Source organism: Acromyrmex echinatior, chromosome 7, assembly GCF_024713525.1.
Source record: "Acromyrmex echinatior isolate Ae372 chromosome 7, ASM2471352v2, whole genome shotgun sequence".
NCBI classification, from domain to species: Eukaryota; Metazoa; Arthropoda; class Insecta; order Hymenoptera; family Formicidae; genus Acromyrmex; species Acromyrmex echinatior.
In genome coordinates this window covers 572,043-597,649 of record NC_141858.1, presented here as the reverse complement: position 1 = coordinate 597,649, position 25,607 = coordinate 572,043, and the positions used below count along the sequence as shown (strand labels likewise).

Below are 25,607 nucleotides of genomic sequence, written 5' to 3'. Positions count from 1 at the left end.
AAGATGCGCAGAAACTTGCACCATATCTTCATACATGTATCTTCTACTACAAAAATAATATTAAAATATTTTTATGTTAAAAAGTTATAAAAGTTATAAAAGTTACTTTTATACCACCAATTACTTTTATACCAAAATCATTAATGATCGATGCTTTTCGATACAATTTTAACCACACTACTACCTAGATAAAAAGTATGAACAACGAAGTAACAGTCGTATTGTAGTAATACAGTATTAATTTAAACTTTCTAGATTATATTAAACAATCAATGACTCATGGTGCCCCGATTTCCCCTAATCATTCAGGATCATTTATGTAGAGTTACATCGCGATACATGAACTAGTTGTCCAGGAAATAAACAAAATATTTATTTGTCCTATATCTTTATAATAAGTGAATTGCAATGAAACTTAAATAAATTACATTAAATATTTAAAATTGTTATAAAAAAAAATGTAAATTTTTTTATCATTTAAAAAAATTTTTATTTTTAACAATAAAAATAATAACAAATAGAATAAATAAAAAACTACAAAAATGTGTTATTAAATAAAAATATAATCTTATTTACACAACTTTCATATGTATAGTTTATTTGAAGTATAAATATTAAACATACTTCCAAATTTAATTTTCTTTGCAAGGACTGTACATGAAATACATCCTTAATGAATACTTATCAAACAATTATTTATTAATAATAAATTTCTTTTTATACGTATAGAAATTCAATTTCGATAATCTTGTATTTAACGTATATAGTATTAGGTGTTGGAATTAATTCGTAGCGTTTTTTAATGAAATACTATAATGTTATTACTATAATGTTATTTATTTCACATGAGCATTAAAAAATACATTAATGAAAGTACTTCCAATCACTTGTAAAACGCTACGAATTAATTCCAACACCTAATATATATATATATATATATATATATATATATATATATATATATATATACAGGGTGGGCCATCTATTGGTACGTTTTTGAATTTCGTCGTATGGCAACACCGAACGAGCTACAGACCCGAAATTTTGACAGTTTATTAGTCATACCGTCCGCGGCACGAAACAACATGTTTTCTCTTGAAGAGCGTTTTGAAATTTTAAAAACTTATTTTCAAAGTCAGTGCTGTGTCGCCGAAACTGTACGAATTTTGAAAAGAAATATGGGTCGTGATAGAGCACCCACCGAAGGAGCTATACGCAAATTGGTGAGGAAAGTTCGTGAGAAAGGGATGTTAGTGGATGACATTATATTACGACTGTTTTGAGTGAAATTGGCGCCGAGGTAGTCCAAAATGTCATTAATAATTGGGGTGACCGAATGGCATACTGTAAGGCCAGTAGAGGGAGCCACATGAACGAAATCGTTTTTCATTCTTGACGCGGATACTTTTAGCTTCACAACAAAAAAAAAATTAATAAAAAATATCAATGTATGCTCATTTGATCGCATTTTTAAAAACGTACCAATAGATGGCCCACCCTGTATATATATGCAGAGGAACAGTTTATAATAAAGCATCGCAATAATTCTGATTTCTGCAACGACCTTAGAAATTTGATCCGCCATATTTTTCAGGACTATTTAGAATAGAACGAGATAGACTATTCACATCTTAACTCAAACGTACACAGAAATGCTTATAATGCGTAAGATAAAATGAGATATCCATGCTTTCTATCTTGTATATTTATTTCATTCTATCTTGGGCTATCCTGAGGAGTATGGTGGATCAATCAGAAGTTATCTAAACGGTGTCCAACTTCTGACAATCTCTGAGGATCTCTATTGGCTCCTGCACACAGAACGCGATAACGCTGCCGCGCGGCGGAAGTTGGATTGAGTTCAATTTTTGTCGCGCGGCGGAAATTATATATCTATTACTTCCGAGTAAGCGAGATGTTGATTGACTATCGTGCCAACTTTCGCCGCGCAGCAAATTGCCGCGTCCTGTGTGCAGGAACCATATGTAGATCGGGTTTTAGTCTTCCCGGCGCGGCGCTGCGACGCAGTATCCGCTAAAGTTCTAGATGTATCAAAGTAGTGCACAGATCTTCCATTTTGGACCTATTAATCATGCTCTAATAAAGGTATTTTTTACTATGCTAGCCATAGAGATAGACATATGAGATAGACCCAACATTAGCTATATATACTTGGGTTTGGCCATAGACATAATGGATATTTTCCAATGAGTGTATGGTAACTGCCCACGATCCAATTGCGCACAAGCCAATCACAGAGCATTAAAAAAAAACTCTAAACTCCTTATATAGAAGTTGCTGTGATTGATAGTAGGGAATTGTTACAGTACGCAATTGCACCGCTCCCCTTTCCAATTGCTTAACACATCTTAACACAAATATACACAGGAATGCACAAAATGTGGCATTGTGCATGATTCAATTGCAATAGAATATGTATGCTGTGCACGGTTGAGATCCGTTTCGAATAGAGTTAGATTAAATATAGTTTTTTCTGCCTATATCAAACAAAAAAAAATTAAAGTGCCACTCAATTTTCAATTTATAGCCGCCGCAGTTAGTAACATGTAATTGTCACTAAAAACACAAGCTTACACAACTTAACTGAGTACAGATATGTAGTGTTGTGTCGACGATAACGGACAATTGGAACGCAACTTGTGTCGTCGTGTGCACAAGAGTGTCTAGGGATATTTCAATTGGAAAGCACCCAGTATCTCTAGACCGAGCATTGGTAGAAATTTCAGGAGTAGGGATAGGCCTTATTTAGAAAAGGACGCACTCATGCGGTCCAGGTGCATTCTATCTCGTGCATGTGGGAAACGAGAGAGAATGTATCTGAGCCAGTATGAGTGCGTCCTTTTTTAAATGAGGACTACTCCCACTCCTCGAATGCTAAATGTCTAAAGATACTATGTCTATGGATTTGGCAGAACAGTGTGACAGTAAGGCATTAGATATGTAGCACGGAGTAAAAAGGAGATCAAAATCGAGGATGAAAATGGGTTCCAACACTCGAAACACGATGTTGGAAAACCCATAGAAAATCGGGACGATGTGATTTTAGTGCCGTTACGGGAAAAGTTGGAAGTATACATAATATCACGTACGGAATACACATGTATGCACGTTTTATTTTTAATACAGGAATTCCAATTTGTATAAAATTTAATTTTATTCGATTAAAGTAGTGCATCAATATTTATTGAAAAATACATATATTTATGCATACTCATTAAATTATCGTTTTTGAACTTACTGACATCAAAAAAACTTTGAAATTAAAAAGAATAAAAATGACTTGACAATTTTCCTTTTTAGAATATATTTTACACATGAAAATGCACAAATTTACAGAATTACAGGAAAATGAGAGAAAAAATATTTATCAAATCCTCTAAGTTGACAGTTTTCTCCGACAGGAGCGCTTAAATTTGTTCTTCCATACAATGCTTTTCCGACATCATCTTTCGAGCCCTTTTTTTGGGATCGCCACTTGAGTTCGGTCTCCTTTTACTCTGTGATATGTAGATATTCCTATTCGTCATCTTAGTTCCACTTGATTAATAGGTTATAGTATGATTAGATTATGGCTTTGGCGTTCATAACGCTTTAAGCATTGTTGTTATTTCATCTTTGTTGTTTAGTAAATATTAAACAAGAACAATTGATACTCACAAGCGTTGTGAGCGGGAAAGCGAACGCAATCTTAGTGACAAAGTTAAGAAGAAAATTTTGATAAAAATACACTGAATCGTTTTTGCGTAAAAATAAAGATTTGACAAGAAAAAAATGTTACTCTGTACCGAGATATTGATCTTTAAAATCGACGACTATTTGGATTAGGAAATCTGTCGCAACAGTGATTCACTGCTTTAAAAACACAAATTCACTACTTTTTAAATACAATTTTAACAAAGAATTTATGTTTTTAGAGCATACTGTTATGACAGATTTCCTAACTCGAATAGTCATCGACTTTAAAGATTAATACCTCGGTTCGCGGAACAGAGCTATATTTTTTCTTAACAAATCTTTATTTTTACACGAAATTGCATTGATTCAGTATATTTTTGTCAAAATTTGAGGTGAGCTTTTTTTAATTATCATTTACCTTTGTCACTAATCATCCCAATCAATAGACAATGTTTTTTAAACGTTTATTTCTCATTAATTTTACATTTTTCACGATTCATTTTCAAAATTCATTATTTTAACGTTTATTTAACGTTTATTAAATGTTTATTTATATTATAATTTTTCATTTGAAATAAATGATTAAAAAAATATTGTTTAAACGTTTATTTAACGTTTATTTAATATTTATTTTGAATTTATTTTTATTTGAAATAATGATTCGAAAAAACATTTTTAAAATGTTTATTCAACGTTTATCAAATGTTTATTCATTAATTATTCCTTTTAAATAAAGATTGATAGAAATGTTTTTTAAACGTTTGTTTAACGTTTATAAAATGTTTATTTTACATTATTAAAATGTGGTGATAAGAAATATGAATTTACTTCGTGTTTATTTAACGTTTAGTAAATGTTCATTTCACATTACTTATTTGTTTGAAATAATGGTTTAAAGAAACATTTATTTAACGTTTTTTTAAACATTCATTTGTAATAAATTTTATATTTTATGAGTCGTTTTCAAAATAACATTTTTTGAACATTTACATAATGTTTATTAAATATTTGTTTTTTGTTATTTATTTATTTAAAATTTTTTATTTATTTAAAAAAACGTTTATTTAACGTTTATCTAACGTTTATAAATATGTAAAAAATGTTATTATTTTCTAAAACTCAAATTAATAAAAAATGGGTCGAAATAATAAAATAATCGCGGAAGAGAAGTTAACACAATATAATTGCGTTAAGTGTATCATATATGGATAATAAGAACTATGTCCATCGATAGTTATAAGTGGCATAACGAATAACCCTTAGATACCAGATTCAAAATCCGGCCGCACACGATAAGTGAAAAAGATTAAAATATAATTAGAAATAATTAATAAAATTAGTTGTTTAAGATTTAGACACTGTTGATAAAAAAAAATAAATTAAAAGAATAATTCTACATTATCATTTTTTCTAATTTTGTTCAATAAATAATTTTAACAAATAATTTTAACATTAAAAAACGTTTTTTTAACGCTAAAGAAATGTTTCTTCAAACGTTAAATAAATGTTTTTTAAACGTTAAAAAATAAATGTAACAAAAACGTCTTTTTAATAAAAAAGGATCTATCCCATTAATTAAACGTTTTTTAAAATACTTTTTAAACAGTTTTTGCAATGAAAAAAAATTTTTTAAAATCATTTCAGAAACATTTCTTTGCTAATTGGGGTACTATAGGGGAGACCGGGTTAGTTGAATATAGGGGTAAGTAAAATAATCGAGGCTACATTAAAAACAAAACACGCGAGACACGCGTAAACTGAGCACGCAGCAGCGACTGCCACTAAAGTCTGCTGTAACATCTTGTTGTGAACACATCTATGATAAAAGTTTTGCCACAATTTTAAAAAATCGTACACCTAAGTAAATATTTTTATTCTTAAAGTTTTTGTTTTACAATCATATATGATTGTCTGAAATCGTATATGATTTGATTTCTACTTAGATAGTAAGTGTAGTTCTTATTTAATAAAATTCAACAGATTTTTTTTGTTTGTGTGTCTTTATTATCGTATATTGTTAATGTTTTTAAAAAAAATGAACGAATGGGGATAGTAGACTAACCACAGCATGGAACTGTATGACTCATTTAGTGACGACTCTTATAGTATTTACTCAAAATTTTATTCCTTTAAAGAGATTTTCCTCAGTAGTAAATGTTATAAGTTTAGTTCCCTCATGTTCAATCTCGAAAACTAGGCTTATTCGATGTGTTTTTGCACGAAATGAACAAATTTTGCAAAAAGAAATATTGTTTGCCCTGCGAAATGAATGTTTGTGTTTAAAATATATTTTTATAAAAGTTTTATTAATATCTAGCCAAAGATGTAGCTTAAAATACATTAATCTTTATTTTAATAATCTTAGTCGAATTATCCCAGTCCCGGGACTAGTTGAATCAGATGGAAATTCATTATGCATTAGAGAAATGCATTTTTTTATATTAGTTTTTTATCAGTTTCCCTTTATTATTAAAATATTATTAGGTAATCAAATGTATGTAATAACTGGTATAAAATTTATTTTTTCGATAAGTCTCTTAATTTTGTCTATAAAAAATTCGAAATTAAAAAATGAGTCTATTAGCCTCGGTTTCCCTTATAATCAAATAGAACCAAAGTAGCGAATAGAAATACCTATATATCTAGTACCTTAGCGAGAGGCAAAATATCGAGGCAACTTATCCTTCTTTGCGCGCGTATCTTGACATTACACTTATGATAATAATCAAGAATTCTACCTTCTTCATTGATTTTAACGAAATTAGGATGAAATCACGATCCGGAATAGGACTGCGGAATACAGAATGCGTCATTGAAGCAACCAACGCTATTCTTCACTTTTCCATCACGCCAGTTTTGTGTGCTATGTTCACATGATGCGTCCAACAAGGATGTATCCAACATGAATATAATTTAAAAACTACTAACTTCATGTTAATAATTTGCTTATTAAAATAAAATATAATTTTTCTCAAATTGTAAACACAATTATCACTGTTGTAGTATTTAATGTTTTACAATTAATATTTACAATTTCGTGACAATTTTTTGAACTACTTTAACGCATTTACTATCATTTTTCCTCATCGTGTGAACATGGCATACAAAATTGGCGTGATGGAAAAGTGCGGAAAAGGGCATACTGAAATCGCACGTAATGTATCATTATTTTTTTGATCTTAGTATCTATATTTATGCACTCAGATTTTGTCATTTTGCTTCATTCGTCCCGACATTATGCAAGTGCATCATATCAATCGGCATCATTATTTTAACCTCTCAAAATACGACGGTTTATTACAAGAACAATGACGCACTCGCTATTCCGCAACATCAAATGCGGAATAGCAGTGGTTGTTTCAATGACGCATTCTCTATTCCGCAGTCCTATTCCGCACTGTGTGATTTCACCCTTAGGCTCATTCGATGCGTTTTTGCACGAAATGAATGAATGTGGCAAAAAAAGTGATGCTGTGCTCCGTAAACTGAGATGTCGTTAACGATATACGTAACGATTATTCAGGTTAGCAAATCTGTCACATCGTGGCAGAGATATGAGAACATGTAAATGAGGATAGAATAAATATTTTCTGCTTTAATTTCATCAAAATCGGTAAGGAAGGTAGAATTCTTGAGTATTACCAACAACGAAATACTATTGGGTGCTTTCCATTTGATGATACAAGTCGACACAAGTGTTCTATTTTTGTCACTCTCTGAATGTCAACCAGAATAGAACGATGCTTGTGTCGACTTGTGTCGACTTGTGTCATCAAATGGAAAGTACTCATTAAAGACTATCGGACCTGAGCAAATTTTCGTGACTATCAATGGAGTCCGAAGGATCCGGAGATAATTGAAGAACAATGACGTTACTGAAAATTAATAAAGTTTATAATTATTAACATAAATATTTCGATAATATATTATTAAATTCGTTTTTATTACATAAATATTGTATAAATAAGTATGCATACTTTTAATGCTATAATATCTTTGCCGAAAAATTACATTTTTTCTCTGCAGTTATCATCTCTATTGATAATCAAACTCGGATGATAACATTCACAGTTTTAAATAAAAATCGAGTATTATTAAGTTTTAAATATATGTAAGTACATGTCTACAAAACTAATAAATCATAAAATTAGTACCGTATTACTAGTTTCTTACTCTTAGGCCCGGTTGCACCAACGTTACTTTAATTTTAAGCGAGATTTAAAACTCTCTTTAATCCCTGTCTCTTTTCGGTTTTAAAAGGAGATAGAGAGAATTTTAAGTTTCTCTTAAAAGTATCAAAGTAACGTTGGTACAATCGGGACTTAATTATTTAAATTTTAACAGGCATGCGAATTTCCATAAGCGCCGATGGTCTTTAATAGTATCTCGTCGATGGTATTATAATCTAAATGTCAAGATGCGCACCCAGAAAAGAATAGATTACCTCGATATTTTGACTCTCACATTGTTCTGCCAAACCCAGCATATAGAAAGTAGAAATGTATATGAATGCTAGGTCTATCTTATATGTCTATGCGCTTGACGCTTATTTTCAGCATTAAAATAGGTCAGGTGAAAAAATTGATGAATATCAATATCAATCCTATTTTAACGCTAAATATCGACCTATTTTAACGCTAAAAATGAGCGTTAAACATTAGCATGAAAAGTCATCTTCATACTAAGCGCTTATTGGACTACAGGCAACTAAATTTAAATGGCGGTCGAAATAGTCAAAAGGAAAGTTGTCTGCATTTCAGCTTAGATAAAAGAAACACTTTGATAAATCTAAAGCTTTAGTATCCGCCGGGATCCCACTTCTTGCGCGGGATTTTGGGCTAGATAATATAAACTAGAATTCCTAGAAAAATTCCTAGAATGTAGCTATCGGTCCATGTTTTCTATTGGCTTCGGTTAGCTTATCCTCATTATGACACGAATCACAATGTAAGGAAATAGTGCGCTTATTAAAATACATATAGACAATGAAATAACACAAATCATCCTTTATTAATGTATTTCATATTATAATCATAAGGAAATATTATAATTATAAAGAAATATTGTTATGAAGAAATACAATCTGTCTAATAAAAATATAAAATTTTAAATTCAAACAACGATACGGCTGATATCAAATGTGTTCCACACACATTTTCACAAACGAGGGGCCGATGTAGGTGGAAGAATAATAAAAACGAAATGTGAAATAAAAAAGCCCGGCAGGCTTAACAAAAATTGAATATGATACAACACCCAAGCCGAAATAGGACAAACACGTCCGTCTCGGTTCACGCTCGTCATGAAACTGACTTCTAAATACGAAAGTGTAAAATGCATGCATTAAGAACATATCCCTATCACTTTTATTTGACGGCTTTATTTTGGCCTAAACTCTGTTTTTCTAGGGACCCTAATATAGGCGATCATCTGGTTAATTTTTAAACTAACGAATAGAATAGCTTTCAAAATTTTGTATTTTTTATATTTATGAAATTAAGCTATCGTATTACTTCATATTATACTTCGTTCGATCAGATTATAACCAAAAAAAATTTAGCTGATTTCCGAAAACTGGTTTCATGTTTTATTTGTTGTGTATTCACATATACGCAATAGATCATTTATTATTTACAATCCGAAGCGCCACTACGGTCTAAGTATTAAGATGTTGAACTAATATATATATTACTCAAACGAATGAATTAATTTCAGAAATAATAATTACGTGTCGATATGGTTGTCGACATTAACGCAATTAATCTGAAATGTAATAATCCCCCCAAAAATTCCCCAAATTAATCTTAAAAAACTGTAATAAACTTATTGCGAAAAAATATTGCCTTGGCCGGGAGTCGAACCCGGATCTCTTGCATTCCGTGCGAGAATGGCTTTAGTAATCTGTATCTCATCTACGCCTGATACAGATTACTAAAGCCATATATTGGAAAAATAATGGATTTCTTTTTACTACACCTAATATATATATATATATATATATATATATATATATATATATGTAGTTCACATTTAATTATTTAAGCATTAAGGCCCGTGTTCAGAACGCGTTTTTATCTCTAAGATTCTATAATATGCGTAACGTAAATTATAGCATGTTAGCGTGCTAACATCGCTATAAGCGCGTTCTGAATACGGGCCTAAAAATTGCAGCTTTGACCGTTATAGGCTTTAAATTTTTAAATTCTTACTTATTGTGTATTCATATATACGCATAGATCATTTATTATTATTTGATATATATATATATATATATATGTACATATATATATATATATATATATATATATATATATACTATATATATGTACACTCACCGACTAAAAGGTTGTAACACTTTTTTTAATGGGTTTTGAAATGCAGTCTGCTCACCACGCAATTGGTTTTTACTTATAGATTTGTCAGTAAAAACCAATCGCTTGGTGAGTAGGTAGTAGCTATAGAAAAAAATCTGTTGCAAGCATTTTATAGTATAAAACGTTTGCAACAGATATAGTATAGATATAGCCTTTTATAACATTTTCTCTTGGTTGCACTATCGCCCATTAGTACAACATTCAATGTTTCCACGGCTGATGGTAAGCGAACTCATTCGGTGTATCATGTTTCCGTGGTTACGGTGTAGTGCAAATTTTATGCACGAAGTGATTTCATCGTCTTGAAGACGATGTAGAGCCAGTGTAACATTTAAAATTTAAAAATGAAAGTCAAGCGGGAAGAGGGTTTTAATGTGTAGTGTACACCATGTGTGCACCACTCTTAGTGTGTAGCGTTCACACGCAACTGGTGCGGTGCGAGGCTGCACTCAGTGTATCCTAAGAGAAAACGCTATTAGTCGGTGAGTGTGCATATACATATATCATATTTGTAGTTATTCGAACTGTGCGCTTGGTTGGTTTTCCGGATTTATAAACGCATAATTAAACTACTGTAATAATATCACAAATTAAATTAAATTGACAAGCAATTTTTAATAATTTAATGCTCAATTATATTAGAAAGAAGTTAATATGCTGAAAAACTATAAATAAATTTATTGCGAAAAATATTCTCTCGGCCGGGAGTCGAACTCGGTTTTCTTGTACGAACGTCCTAAGTCTTTAGACTACTGAAGCTCAAAAGATTTGACTCTCAGCCGAGGTAATATTTTTTGCAATAAATTTGTTTACAGATTTTTAGCACATTAACATCTTTCTAATATGATGCCTAATTGAGCATCAAATTATAAAAAATTGGATATCGATTTAATTTAATTTGATATTATTACAGTTTAATTGCATTTATAAGTCCGGAAAACCAATTCGGCGCGCTTCGAATTATTATAAATGTGACATATATGCATCTACATATATAGTATATATATATATAAAATATATAGTATATATATGATTCACATTGAATTATTTAAGCATTAAAGATCTAGCTTCGATCATTATGTGCTTTAAATTCTTACTTGTATTTATCAAATATTTTTACCTCTTCTACAAATTCATCAAGTTTCATTAAAATCGGAAAGGAAGAAACTAGATAGCTTATCAGTATGCGTGAAAATTTCAACAAAATTCCTAAGGATTTGTGACAAAACTATATGTGACAAAAACATATGTTTTCTATTAGAGAGATTTACAGAATGTGTTTTGCTTTTAATACAATATCTCTCTCAAATCTCTGCGCATCATTCTCACTTTGAGAATTTTATAGTGTTCACTGTGTTTCACACTCACTGTGGCTGTGTTCTAAAATTAACTGTCAGTATTGAAAAACTATAGTGCACGAAACGTAAACTACAGATTTTCAGTACTAGCAGTGAATTTCGGAACATAGCCATTGTAAATCAAAACAAAACGCACCCTACATTAAGAATTGAAATTAATGTAATCTCAGCGAACTCAAATTCCGCGTGACGCTACATGCATTCGAGAAAGAGCTTTATATTACACAAATGTCGCGTTTCATTCATTTATAAGTATAAGAATCAATATCTAAATGTGAATTTAAATATCAGTATCAACTTTCGTTCTGCACACGTGTGATAGCAATTACCAGAACTCTTGATGTCGTTCCTATTTATCATTTCGCAACATCTTTCATAATATCTCTTGTCTTCCAGTACACAGTAATAATTTTGTACAACATTTATTAATTCTTTTTCTTTGGCAATTAAATGCAAATTTACATTAAATGATGAGTTCTTTAAATAAGCAAATTAATTTTTCCATCTAAAATACATATGTATTGCGATATAGGAAGCAGATAATTTATATTACATATATGTGTCGTATCTTTTCCATAATTTTTCTACAAGTTTCCAAACGTGATGAATCTATATGGTACGATACCATTAAGAATTAATGATGTAAAATTGTAAAGAGGTCTCATCTTAATTACAAATATCACTTTCGAACTTAGAGCGAATAATCCCTGTAAAGCTCAAAAGTAAATTGCACTTCTGCGTATTTTTCGAGAAAATTGTGATTTAGGTCACGATGACGAATCGCTTTCAAACCCTTTTATTTTTTGTTTAAACGTAAATAAAATATTTGAAATGATTTAAAATTAGAAAAATACATACACATCTCCGACGGATACGAATGTATAAGCATATAATGCGAGTATAGGATCCCTATAACGCCAATTACTCTGATGTTAATTTTTAAAAACTCAAATTAAAAGTTAATAGTTATCGATAAAATATAACTATATAAAATTAAAAAATTAAGAGTATAAAATATAACTAAATAAAGTTAAAATTAATTTACTTTTTAACTTAAATTTTAATTTTTTAACTTAGCATTATCCAATCTTGATATTATACATTATATATTGTATGTATATTATACATACCGTCTATATTTCCTATGGCCCAAAAGTATGTTTAAATTGGATTAATATATATATATACAAATATATATATGTATGTATATATATAATATATATATATATATAGTGTGTGTGTGTGTGTGTGTGTGTGTGTGTGTGTGTGTGTGTGTGTGTACAGGATGAAATATTTAAAACAGATCACCTGAATCACTCGCTCGTTTTTAATAATGAAAGGAAAAGTGTCAAACAAAAGTTGCATAGTTTCAAGGGGGACGTATTTTGATCATGTTGTCTTTCTTCTAGAGGCAAAAAATCATACAATTCCGTTAAAAAAATATGAAAGTCACTTCCATTTTTTTTAACGGAATTGTATGATTTTTTTTTACGCAATAATTGCGTAATAATTTTCTTATTCTGCATAAAAGTATTAAAGTATTTCGTAAACTATTGATTTTTTGATATTCCACCTAAAAGAAAGACAACATGAACAAAACACCTTTCTCTTGAAACCGTTCCATTTTCATTTGAAATATTTTTTCCTATCTTCAAAATTGTGAGTGTTATACGGGTGGCCGGCCTTAGGTGACTCACTCTGTATATATACAGGATGGAGTATTTAACCATCCCAGGCGGTTATCTTCGAAACTAAGAGAGAAATAGGAAAAAGTTTTATATAAAAATTATAAGTGTATTTTCTTGAGGAAAAGAAGGTAAAAATAACAGATTTTGTATGTGAAACATTACCAAGATCAGGTCAAGGTTAAATCGATTTTTTTTTAATGGAACACTCTATTTTTGATATCAGAATTTAATAGCTGGTGTCACAACCTTTTCAAAACACTATAATAAAATTATTTTCCATTAAGTACTTTTCAAGTTATAAAGCTTGGAAGTTACAGTATCGCCGACATTAGTATTATCCAATGTGTCCAATCGACGACTAAAATCTCTTGAATGTTGTTCAGAATCATATCCTGGATATTTGTTAAGATCAAGACTATTGCAGATTATTCCTCTTATTTTTATTTTTGCACTAAAAATTTCTTTTTACTTAAAAATTCATTTTTCGTTGGTCAGACACCTTTGGTAGTGCTAATAAAAAGGCGGTACTGTAACTTTCAAGCTTTCCCTGTTGAAAATTCTTTCTTAAATTTTTTGTACCAGATCTTAAAAGGCTTGTGATCATTCGAGATTACTAAATAAACGTACATGATTATATAAGAATCTTATATATTGGGTCATCTAAAAAGTATCCGCGGTTTTTTGTTACTAGATGTGTTGACCATCAACACTATCTAGTGACAAAAAACCGCGGATACTTTTTAGATGACCAAATAATTTGTATATGAATCTTACCGGTGATCTTTAATGACCTCAGGAATCTGGAATAAATCATACACGACGATTTATATCGCAATGAAAAGATCTTGCCTTAGCCTTGTAAGAAACTTTTAAAAAATATTTTCATTATAGGATTACCTAAGAATATGGTATTAATTATATATGATTTTGAAGTGTTTCATGAAAAATCATTTATCAGTCTTAAGAGACATGGTTATGGAATAATTTATTTTTCAAATTGATACAAGAATCTGGTATGAATCTTACATGACGATTTATATAGCAATGAAAGATCTTGCCTTATAAAAAAAAACTCTTCTTAACCTTATAAGAAAAAATAATTCCTTTATATCCAAGAATACGATATTAATTATGTATGATTCCTAAATGTTATGTGAAAGATTATATACCAGTCTTAAAAAAGTTATAGTTACAAAATAATTTATCTTCCAAGTTAGTGCAGGAATCTGGCATGAATCGTATGACAATTTAGATCGCAATGAAAAGATTTTAATTGTTTAATTTAGCTTAATAAGATACTCTTAAGAAATTATTCCTTTATATGACCGCTCCAAAATAATAAAGGTATCGATCATCCCAGTAAACAAAATGGAATCATTAATGAATAGAAACTGGATTGAATATATAAAATGAAAAGAATAAAGAAAAATTTAAAAATTTGATAGAATACTGAATGAAGATGACTGAATAAAAAGATCGAAACGTATATTATGACTGTCTTAATAAGTTGATAAATTATAATTTTGATAAAACTGGCTTAGGCTTTTTATGCTCCTTTTCCAAATTAAGTTTGATTTAGTCGAGAAATCAATATTCAATTTGTATAAAAAGAATTAATTTTTAGCCAAAATGAATTCTTTTAAATCCCATTCAACTCCTTGTTTGTCCCATTTTATTTACTGGGATGCGAATAATAAATCACACAAAATTCCAATAGTATTTTTGTAATATTTTCATAATGATGACACTCCAGTTATATTCATGCAAGATTCACATTAAATGCACGCAAAATTTATGTAACCTGCGTGTAAGAGTCTTGTAACATGCTTATAAGTAGAGTTGAGTAAGTTAATACTTTTTTTAAACTAAATTAACTTAAAGTTATGGCTTATAAAATTAATAAAATGAAGTTAAAAGGAATACAAAATTAACTTAAAAGTTAAGTTAAGATTGGATTAACTTATTACTTTAAAAAAAGTTAATTTTGAAAAAATAGTTTTTGAGATAAGAATGTTCTAATTTTTCTTAAAATGAGATTACTTTAAATAACACTTACAATATAGATTATTAGATAAACTTAATTTCTTTATTCACATGTAAGTTACTTATATACAGGGTGTCCCGTAAGTTTTTGCAAAGCGCTTTTGTATAGATAAAGCGGATTGAACTAACAATAAGTCGAAAAGTCCTCTATCATTTTGCAATTTTCGCAATAGTTAACAAGATATCAATTATTAAAAATTGCCGAATATCTTCAATAATTTTTTATTCTTAAATCTTGCGAGAGAGAAGAGTATATATTTACATTATTTATCTTTCTTTAGAATTTATTTAATTTTCTTTGACTTCCGAAACGATGTTCACGCATATTTACGACTACATCGACTAGATATTTGTTCAAAAAAATGTACGTAAAAATTTAGAAAATGGGTGGATGTGCAGCACTGTTCACAACAATTCTTCTTATGCCTAAATTCTTCATCTCTAGATAACTTTATGCAAGAGACATCTCCCAGAATAGGACAATGAAGATATCTTCTGGGTAACATTATCCGCAACTTATCCGGAAGTGGACAAATTGAGCATAGTTCATTTCATATTTATGTTGTTGAAATATAATGTTTATGTCACCTAAAATTAGTGTGATTTAAATATAAGCGGAAATTGACAAAAACTAGAGAGAATAAAAACTGGTTATTATATGGTATGATGATTATAGAGTCCCTAATCATAAAATCATTGAACTTTTTTTAAATTAATTCTCTAATGTTTAAAAAATAATTTTTTTATTTAAAAAATAATTAATATTAATTAGCATTAAGAGAGATAGAAAAATTTTTAATTTAAAAAAAGTTAACAAATTAAAGTTTAGAAATAACTAAATTAAGTTAAAAATTAATGCATTTAAAATTAACTAAGTTAAGTTAAAAGTTATTAACTTTTTAATTTTTTTTTAATTGTTAACGTTTTAACTAATTAATATTCAACCCTGCTTATAAGATTTATGTAACATAGATATAAGATTCTTACGGGATTCTTGATTTATTTACAGGTATCGTATGCGATATATTCTTATAGGATCTTGTACGTTTCTGTCCGAAATTCGTATGTGGAAATTTTCTCACAAGAATTTTTCTTGTAAGAATTTGTAGCAGAATTATAACTCGAAGAGTACTCAATAAAAAATAACTTTATTATAGTGTTTTCTCAAAAGTTTTTGATATCTAAATTTGACAGCTAAATTCTGGCATTAAAAATAGTGTTCCATAAAAAAAAAAACGATTTGACCTTGACTTGACTTTGGTAATCTCCCATATACAAAATTTGTTATTTTTACCTTCTTTCCTTCAAGAAGACATCTACATATAAAATCTTTTCCTGTATCTTCCTTAGTTTTTGAGATATCCGCCTGAGGCGATTAAAATGCTCCACCCTGTATATATACATACATATATATTATATATATATATATATATATATATATATATATATATATATATAATACATACACGTAGAACATACGGAATATTAATCTTCTGTGCATGTGTCAACATATTGGAGATGTGAAACCTGTAAACTGTTACTTTTTAATGTACGTATGATATTTTGAAATATGCGCATAAAGGACGAATGTTCCATATACAGATATATTCCGAAATTCGTGAATCAGAATGTCACAGTAAGAAAGTATTCAAAAAATTAAATATAAATTTATGAATTTTTATTTTAAGCGGAAAAAAATGAATACAGATAGACGCAGACTAACGCAAAGCCCCTATTATGAGATACCGAGTTCATTTTAAGTAAATGCTAGAAGTCTATGGGCAAAATTTTAAAAAATAATAGGTCACTTTGAAAGGAATTTAATAAGCTTTAAAATAATTTTATATATAATTTAATTCAAATTCCATTTTTTTTTAATTAAAGAAATGTAAAAAGAGTGAACAAAATAAAAAAATTGTGCTCCTAATATGAGATGCCCCAAGAAATTGATAATAAAACACAAAGTATATCAATATTGCAACTAAAAAACTTTATTTAATGTTTCTTAAATACAAACAAACAGCCAGCGTGTGCGAAAAATGAGTATGCGATACGTTATATCCAGAACTCATCTTCAGATAGTTGAAATCTAGCATCGCAGAAATAGGCATTCGACGTTCATTCCGGTTATTCTTTTTATTATTATACTTTAGCAGCGATTTTCACTATGCATGGGAGCATTATTTCGTATTAGAAATACCCTGGGTATCTCATATTACAATTTTCATGCCTTACGGTTTTACGATCATCAAATCTAACTTCTGTAATTAAGCAATTCAACATATCCCGCATTTTTTTATTAGTACGACCTTACTCTATAATTACATGAAGAATTTATTGCCAAATATTTATTTATTAAATAATAAACAAAGTTTAAAGGTTAAGATTCATCTCAATGAAACATGAAGATATCTAAATTCTAAAATCTTTTTTTACAATGACTATAGGCATGATTTAATAATGAATTTTCTACTAAATAGTTTTCAATAAAAGAGCAATAAACTCATAGTGGAACTAATAGATAGCATTTATTAGTTTAATAGAAACGTCGCTATCTCATATTAGGCGCCTATTCCATAATAGGGAGTTTTCCTCTCGATATACAAGATGTTTTATTTTAAGTGATATGGTCGATTATCTCGCGAGTCGATGATTTTATTAAAAAATTTTTCGAACGAAAGTTGCATGAAGGAAGACACATGATGAACAAATGTGAACTTAGCTTTGCGTGACCTTGTCAAAATCGAATCAAGGTCATTAATATTTTTTTAAACATAAAACCCTATTTTTTATTACATATTCTTGTCTATATACTCATAGCTTATCTCGAGAACTTTCCAAAATACTATAATAAAGTTACTTTTCGTTAAGTACTTGTTAAGTTATAAGGCAAGACCGATCATTGATCCGATCAACTACGAAAAAAAAGAGAAAAGTTGAATCATTCAATTGGATAGGATTCAATTCCGTGCGCGTGAGCGTATGTTAAGCAATGTGGATAGATCGTGAAGACGCACGTGCGTAAGAATCTCTCACACGCACATGTGTACATGATAACGCGACGATACTGTAACTTTCAAACTCAATGAAAAATACTCAATGAAACGTAATTTTATTATAGTGGAAAGCTCTCGAGATAAGCTACAAGAATATGTAATAAAAAATAGAAGTTTCCATTTAAAAAAACATTAATGACCTTGACCTGATTTGGATAAAGTCACTCAAGGTCAAATCCACATTTCCATCATGTATCCTCCTTCAAAGCACTTCCGTTCGAAAAAGTTTTCAATAAAATCATCGATTTGTGAGATAATCGACCATATCACTTAAAATGAAACACTCTGTGTGTGTGTGTGTGTGTATACGCGCGCGCGCGCGCGCACACACACACACACACACACGATGATTTTATTGAAAACTTTTTATGCGCATATATATATATATATATATATATATATATATATATATATATGTTCGATAATTCCTCAGAAGCGATTAATGATGTAGAGCGGACTAAACTGAGACGGAAAGTCCTGTATCATTTTATAATTTTCGCAATAGTTAATGAGATATTAGTCTCTAAAGATCACCGAATACGCGCATCCGTCCGGTCTACTATTATCAAGTGTACGCCCATTGTTAGTTCGGCGCGCGGGCCGCGGGGAATGAGAATGGCTTGGCAAGCAGGATTGACAATTAACGATATGACTCTCGCATAGGAGTAGAATGGAGTAAATTGAGAAGAAACGTCCTCTACCATTTTGTATTTTTCGCATTAATTAACGAGTTATTAATTTATAAAAATGACCAAATTCATTCGGCCTACCGCTATATGCAAGCGCGTGGCGAGATAAGACCGCCCAGCAATGCGTGCGTTCGCCGTTATGTTAGGCACATTAAAACCAATATCGCTGTAAACAATATATCTAGCAATGACAAATATGCGTTTCTCTGGGCAGTCTTATCTCGCGCTTGCATTTGGTAGACCAGGCGAATTTGGCTATTTTCCTAAATTAATAACTCGTTAACTAATACGAAAAATGTAAAATAATAGAAGATTTTTCTAATCAGTTTAGTCCATTCTGCCGTTATGCAAGAGTTTTATCGTTAATTGTCAAATATGCTGTAAGTTTCGAACTAATGTTCATTTTTTCCCTCTAGATTGAAAATTTACCCTGGATGGTCCTATTTTGTCAGATTCGTATTCAGCGACTCAAAATATATAAAGATAGCTGGGTCTCCACTCCAACACATGGTACTTTTTTCCTGTAGGTCTGAGTTATCATTATCAGGATTGTTACTTTTTTGTAATTTTTCTTTAAAAAAAGGTATCTGATTTGGTTTTGTTGAAGATTTCTTTCCGAAACCGGAAGAAAATCGACGTTCACACGCGTTACATGAAAAATTGTAAGTTGATTGACCTCTCTCATGTCACTTGCGTATAATAGCGTTTTCCCTTGGCTGCACTAGTGCAACACTCAGACGTTTCCATGGTAGACAAACTCATTCGGTGTACCGAATTCGTGGCTACGATGTATTGCAAGTTTTACGCACAAAATAGAATTTTGTCATATCATCTCAAAGGAATATGTAAAGTCAGTGTGACATTTAAAATTTAAAAATTTAAGTTAATCGGAAGCAGAATTTTAGTGCAATAATGAAGTAATATACACCATGGTGTGGACTATTCCAATGCAATGCAGTACTTAACGCAACTGCAGTGTAAGGCTACACCCCAAGGAAAAATAAGCTATAAAATTTATGATTTATGGTAAATCATTATTTATATGCACTACTTTAAAAAAAAAAGATTTTTCAAAATTTAGAGCAGTTAGTCAGAGAATTTTTCCATCTGCTGGACATTTGTTTAAAAAACCGAAATTTCTAGGCAAACACCAAAAATTTAGCAAATTATATATATTATTATTAAACAATATTATCAATAAAAACAAAAACTCTATAATTCAACTAATCTTTGATTGATTCACGATTACTCATAACGGTAATGCACCATATAGATTCTTAGATTTGTTATATACAAGTTTAATATGAACGAACCAGAAACATTTATATTTGTATGCCGGATCAAATGTTTGTATTCGAATAGGGGAGGGATAATGGATGTTGTAATAATTCGTACATCGAAGAATCATACAGCACGTAGATCCGATTAAGCGAATGTATGGGAGCGATCTACGCGACGTAATTGCCTTGGTTTATATCGATAGAATGTTGCACAATAAGATAGAGTATATAAAAAAACAACTACTGAGAAATGTACACAGAGTATTTATAATAGAGCAGTCGCGCCGCTCGAAAATCCTCTTTCTGTCTTTTTCCCTCCGCCATGAGATAGAAATCAACATTTGGCGAAGAATACAAGAATTTAATACTAATATTCTGTTCTCCTCAACTATAAAGACGAACGAGATCCAAAGTGATGAACCATGCGACACTTGTAGTGTAATAATGCGTGTCTTTGAATATATGCGTGTAAATCGCATGTGTATCATTTGGCATTTTTCATATGGCGTTTGTTTGGTGGCTCAAAATGCTGGATCAGCAATCTGGTGTCAAGATAGAAGAGGTTTCTCATATGGAAAATAGCGCGCTACATTGGCAGCATTAATAATTTGTGCTAGACAATTCGATAGATCGTAGTTCTTTACGCACATACAGTCTTTACATATCGTTAAATGAAAGAAAATTCATTTCATCATCTAATTCTATTCTCTTTTGACTTCATCTCGTGTTCGATCGACCTTTGTTCTACATATATGTTATTCTTACTGATCAAAGACGTAAGACATATACAAATATCTTAATATACTCGATAGACGAAAAACGGATGTCGAGTGAGCCACGCTGTACATATATCTGGGCGTTGTCTTTACGTTGTTTTTACGTTTGTCTTTACGTTGAAAGATTAAGAAACGGCGAGACTTCGCATTCCTTAAAGTCCGCATTTAATAAAAAAATGGTATTCCTTTCGCGGTACCGAAACGCACGAGTATTAATTCTTAAGTGATGCTTAAACAAAAAGTGGAATATGCGTCATATTTACGTTGATTATCTGTACTCCACAAAAGGAGGGAAGGCCGCGAAAGGATCATTGACCAGATTGGCCTATTTTAATTAGTTTATATTAAACTTGGTCTTGGTGTTCGCACAATCCGTGGCACGCTCAGGAACAAACGTGAAGTATATTATACGTAATCCCTTTTACATCCAGATTTCTCTCTATTCTTGAACGTTCGCTTGTAGCTGCGCGTGAGGCTGTGCGTCGCCACACTGTTCAATGCTGCTTTTGTGCATGCCACGGCACTTGTTTCCTAATTTCTATCCCTGAAACAGACAGAGTTTCTTTCTTTTTCTCGAAATTTATGGTTAAAATAATTTTTGAGACTCGAACAGTTGCTTATCTGAAAAGAATGATCCAAGCCCGATGTTCGTCGCTTAGAAAGAGACAGGTGGTTTTCGATCAAATACTATCTATATGTAGAGGAAAAATTAATACTTACACAGGCCCAGGATAGTAATAGGGTGGTGGTCGTTCGTATTCAGTGCTTAAAGGAGGTGGAGTCCCGGCAGCTGGTTGATATCTTGGCGGACCACCGTTGGGGAAATCCCAATTTCTGTAAGAACAATATACAGCATTTCAATAATGCTTGGTTGCTCAAGTTCGATCACGAATTTATAGCGTTTTGCATTTCCTTGATTCCATTTAGCCATTCGCCACTCACTAGCTTCGGACACTTGCTGATTTGACCATGAAAAAAACTAAACGCTGATCTATCATGTCCTTGCCAGTAAAATGCTTTAGCAAACTAATATACAGCAGCCGATCAAGCGAAATGAAAGTAATACTGTATCCGATTGAAATATCTCGACAATTGCAAAGTATATTTCCGTTGAGATGGACATGCTTCTCCACGATAATTTGTAAGGTATCTTTAAGTAAAATTAACATCAACGGAAGAGATATTGTTCGAGACGGAAGTTTATTTAATAATCGCTCTTATTGAAAACGTTTAATTTTGGTCAACAACAAGAGAACGAGCCCTCCACGGGTGAGGAGAAAATTGAACAATCATTCAGATCCTGTTTCAGATCATTTTATTGCAAAAATCCTATTTCTCTTGCGAAAGCGATCATAATCATCATCAATTGAAAAAAAAGTAAGAGAAAAAAAAGAGAAAAGAAACAAATCGAATGAGTACGAACGTAGGAGGAGAAATGCAGAAACATTTTGTGTAAACAGTAGTCTTTGCGACTTACGTGCAGAGGCGTATCGAGAGACGCGAGAGGCTGAGCCCCCCGCAAGGTTCCCACTCACCTGGAAAGAACCGGGAGAAATCGTGACCATCGAGGTTGCATAAAATGCATTGAAATGATGCTTAATAGTCAATACAGTCAAAATCGGCGAAATCGCGCGTAAAATCGTAAAGGGAACCGAAACGGCCGACGTGTCATCGTTCCACACTCTCGAGCACCGCGGATAGTCGCCTCCAGTTAAAAACGATGAGATCCGCTCTTCTGAAACTCACGGCTAGAACGACGTCGGCCGTCCGAAAATCTAAGACTACATAAATAATATATGAGTGGGAACCCTGCTCGTGCCGGGCGAGAGAAATAGATCAAGAAGATCATATTGATCGCCAGATATTAAGTATCGATATATACTCAAACAAGAAAGCGTTACGTTTCACAGGAAACTAGCTTTACGCTTATTGGCGCATTAAGGACTTACTGTGACTCTAATGATAGGCTAAAGAGCTTTATTCAATAAATGGAAAAACGGGCAATTAAGAGCCTAATTTTGCAGTAATTGAAGCGATTATATCAACATATATTTCTCAGTATCACATATATAACAAATATCGAATGTTTCGGCTTAATTCAAGCCATCTTCAGCAATCTATAATAAAATCTTTTGATGAATAATTCCAAACATTTTGGTAGTCTTGTATAACACAACTTCTTCAATACGATTAAAGTAATCGCAAATCAAAGTAATCAAGTGCAGCAAGGGAGTCTCTCAGATTGCCAAATCTGAAGTAAAGACTTTATTGTAAGATTTTGTTTTTGAAGGGATAGTATGTTTATGATTTCGTCATAATAGAGTGAGACTGTAAAAAAATAAGAACGTAACCGATGAAATGGCAAAATGACAATATGAGAGAGAGAGAGAGAGAGGGGGGGAGGGGGAGAGGAGAAAGCAGGAGAGTCGAAATTCATAGCCGATTTTTATATTTAAGATTTTTTACAATTAAATATATTTGTATTTATTTACAAGGAAACACAACCAAATGTTCCTATTAGATTTTAATAAGCTTTGTTAAAATATAGAAATACACATTCGAACCTCCGTAAAAATAATGTCCTAAGCGCATGCGCATTTGTTTATTTTTATGGAGGTCCCGATAAGTTACTTTTATAGAGGTTGGACTATAAGAGATACGTTTTCTTTATACTGAATCGTACGTCAAGAGCGTAGAAACTGAAAAAAAATCGGTTTTTTTTTTCAGGGTATCATCGAAACTATGAGAGACAGAAAATTATTGTATCTTTATTATTACAGAAAAAAATATTTTAAATAAAAATTTAATGATTTCAAGAATACTTAATAATTAAAATTAAAAATTTTTTTATTTATTTATTGTATACCCATACTTTCTTACCATTAATTTTCAAAAACTTTTATGATGAAAATTTTTATGATGAAAATTAAAGAGCATCTATACTGAAAACAACGATATATAATATAAGCACGTAAAGATTATGCGTTTCGCGAGCAATGATGGTATATAGGCCGTTTTTTAGCATGCGCATCGGTGGAGCTGTTGAACTAATGACGTATATCACTTCGTATGTTGGATGCAAAAATTTTGTTTTGGTGAGCTCAACATTCAGGCGTGCGTTCCAAAACTTGACTCTGTCAACTCCGAGTATCTTTTACCTTTATTCAACATTCGATGACCAACAAGAATAAAAGAGAGTTGATAGAGTTGAATTTTGGAACGCAATCCAGGAGGTTAAGGAGATCGACAAGAAGTAAGTATAAATTTAATTAATATGTATATTTTGGATCCTAATATGGCAAAAGAAGCTTTTAAAAAGCAAATATTGATACTCTATGTAATATTTCTCCAAAGTTAAATATTTTATTTTATATTGATACAATTTAAAAAGTTATTGTTGTTTTCTCTTATTTCAACTTAATCATAGCGTAAAATTTGTATTAAATATATTATTAAATACATATATGATATATTAAATTCCTAAGGAGTGACATACGTGCTTGTACGTATGCAAGCTGTGCGTGTGTATGTATGTACACATACATGTGTAACAGTATATTTAGCATATGTACGTATCTTATATTCTTTCAATTTTTAAAAATATTCAGAAAATATTTTAAAGGCGATTACTGACATACCTTTCACCTTACTTTAGACACGTTACTGAAGCCATATGCACTGCGCACGCGCCAAAAAAACAGCCCGTCTACTATCTTTGTTCGCGGGTCTTCTTCGTGGTCAGATCTATTTTTGGAATGCCAACGTTTCGTGAACCTTGTAGTTCATTAGGACAAGGAGCAGCCTGATACTGAGCTGGACTGTTCCTTTTATATTATGCTGCTTGTTGAAGTGGTGGAGGGGGGGGGAGGGAGAAGAGAATTGTAAGGGGAGGAAAGGGGGAAATTGGTTGGTCTTCAATAACCGTGAGAACGGTCTTCCATATTTTATTTATGTCGTAACCATTTCTATTTAGATTATTAGGATGTTTTTGTATCTCTATGACTTCTCTATACTTTCTTGGAAAATATGATGTAATGTGGTCAAACAGTATTTTATGTCCTGTTTTGACGTTGTGTTCTGATAATGTCAACTGCGTGGCGTGTTTTAGCCTGACATCACGTTGATGTTCTTTTATCCGTAGGTTGACTATTCTCCCGATTTTTCCAATGTATATTTGTCCGCAGGAACAAGGTAAACCACCACTTCAACAAGCAGCGTAATATAAAAGGAACAATCCGGAACAACAGCTCAGTATCAGGCTGCTCCTCGCCCTGTTGAAATGGACTGCAAGATTCACGAAACGTTGGCATTCCTAGAATAGATCTGGACACGGAGAGAACCCGCGAAACGCATAACCTTTATATAGAAAGCACCCGTGAAAGCCTCAAGAATATTATAATATAAGTTCCGAAAGACCATTTTTGAACAAAAAGCACCTCTATACATGCTCAAAACATATTAGGAGACATGGTAGCGTTTTGCGTTAAGAGCAAACGCAGCGATGTCAAAATCATATCGTGTTGGTTGCGTGAGATAGCGTTAAAGGCAAATACAATACAGTATCAGTATAGCAGCAATTTGAAATAACAGCTTTTTATAATAATAATCAAATTTTAAGTGAGAAGAACCCTTTATATTTGGTCAAAG

The 25,607-nt window shown here is 31.3% G+C and overlaps 1 protein-coding gene and 1 long non-coding RNA gene across 9 annotated transcripts in view; one reads left to right on the top strand and one right to left on the bottom strand.

The window, feature by feature from the left end:
* The first annotated feature begins 2,016 nt into the window (after window positions 1-2,016).
* LOC147908900 (uncharacterized) overlaps window positions 2,017-25,607 on the top strand; it is a 32,532-nt gene continuing 8,941 nt past the window's right edge. Inside the window, exon 1 of the long non-coding RNA XR_015545739.1 lies at window positions 2,017-2,106. This is a non-coding gene — a long non-coding RNA (uncharacterized LOC147908900). The remainder of the gene's footprint in view (window positions 2,107-25,607) is intronic.
* The window catches only part of LOC105144004 (prominin-like protein), a 331,794-nt gene continuing 326,992 nt past the window's right edge, over window positions 20,806-25,607 (bottom strand). For 4 of the 8 annotated variants that reach the window (XM_011052632.2, XM_011052633.2, XM_011052635.2 and 1 more), the window contains 2 exons: window positions 21,681-21,794; window positions 20,806-21,504 (listed from right to left, as the gene is read on the bottom strand). In XM_011052632.2, coding sequence (XP_011050934.1) covers window positions 21,492-21,504; window positions 21,681-21,794 — 127 coding nt within the window. In that variant the 3' untranslated portion in view covers window positions 20,806-21,491. Of the gene's footprint in view, window positions 21,505-21,680; window positions 21,795-22,437; window positions 22,496-25,607 lie in introns of those variants that run through there. The other 4 variants (XR_015545734.1, XR_015545736.1, XM_087408039.1 and 1 more) reach the window with 3 other exon arrangements.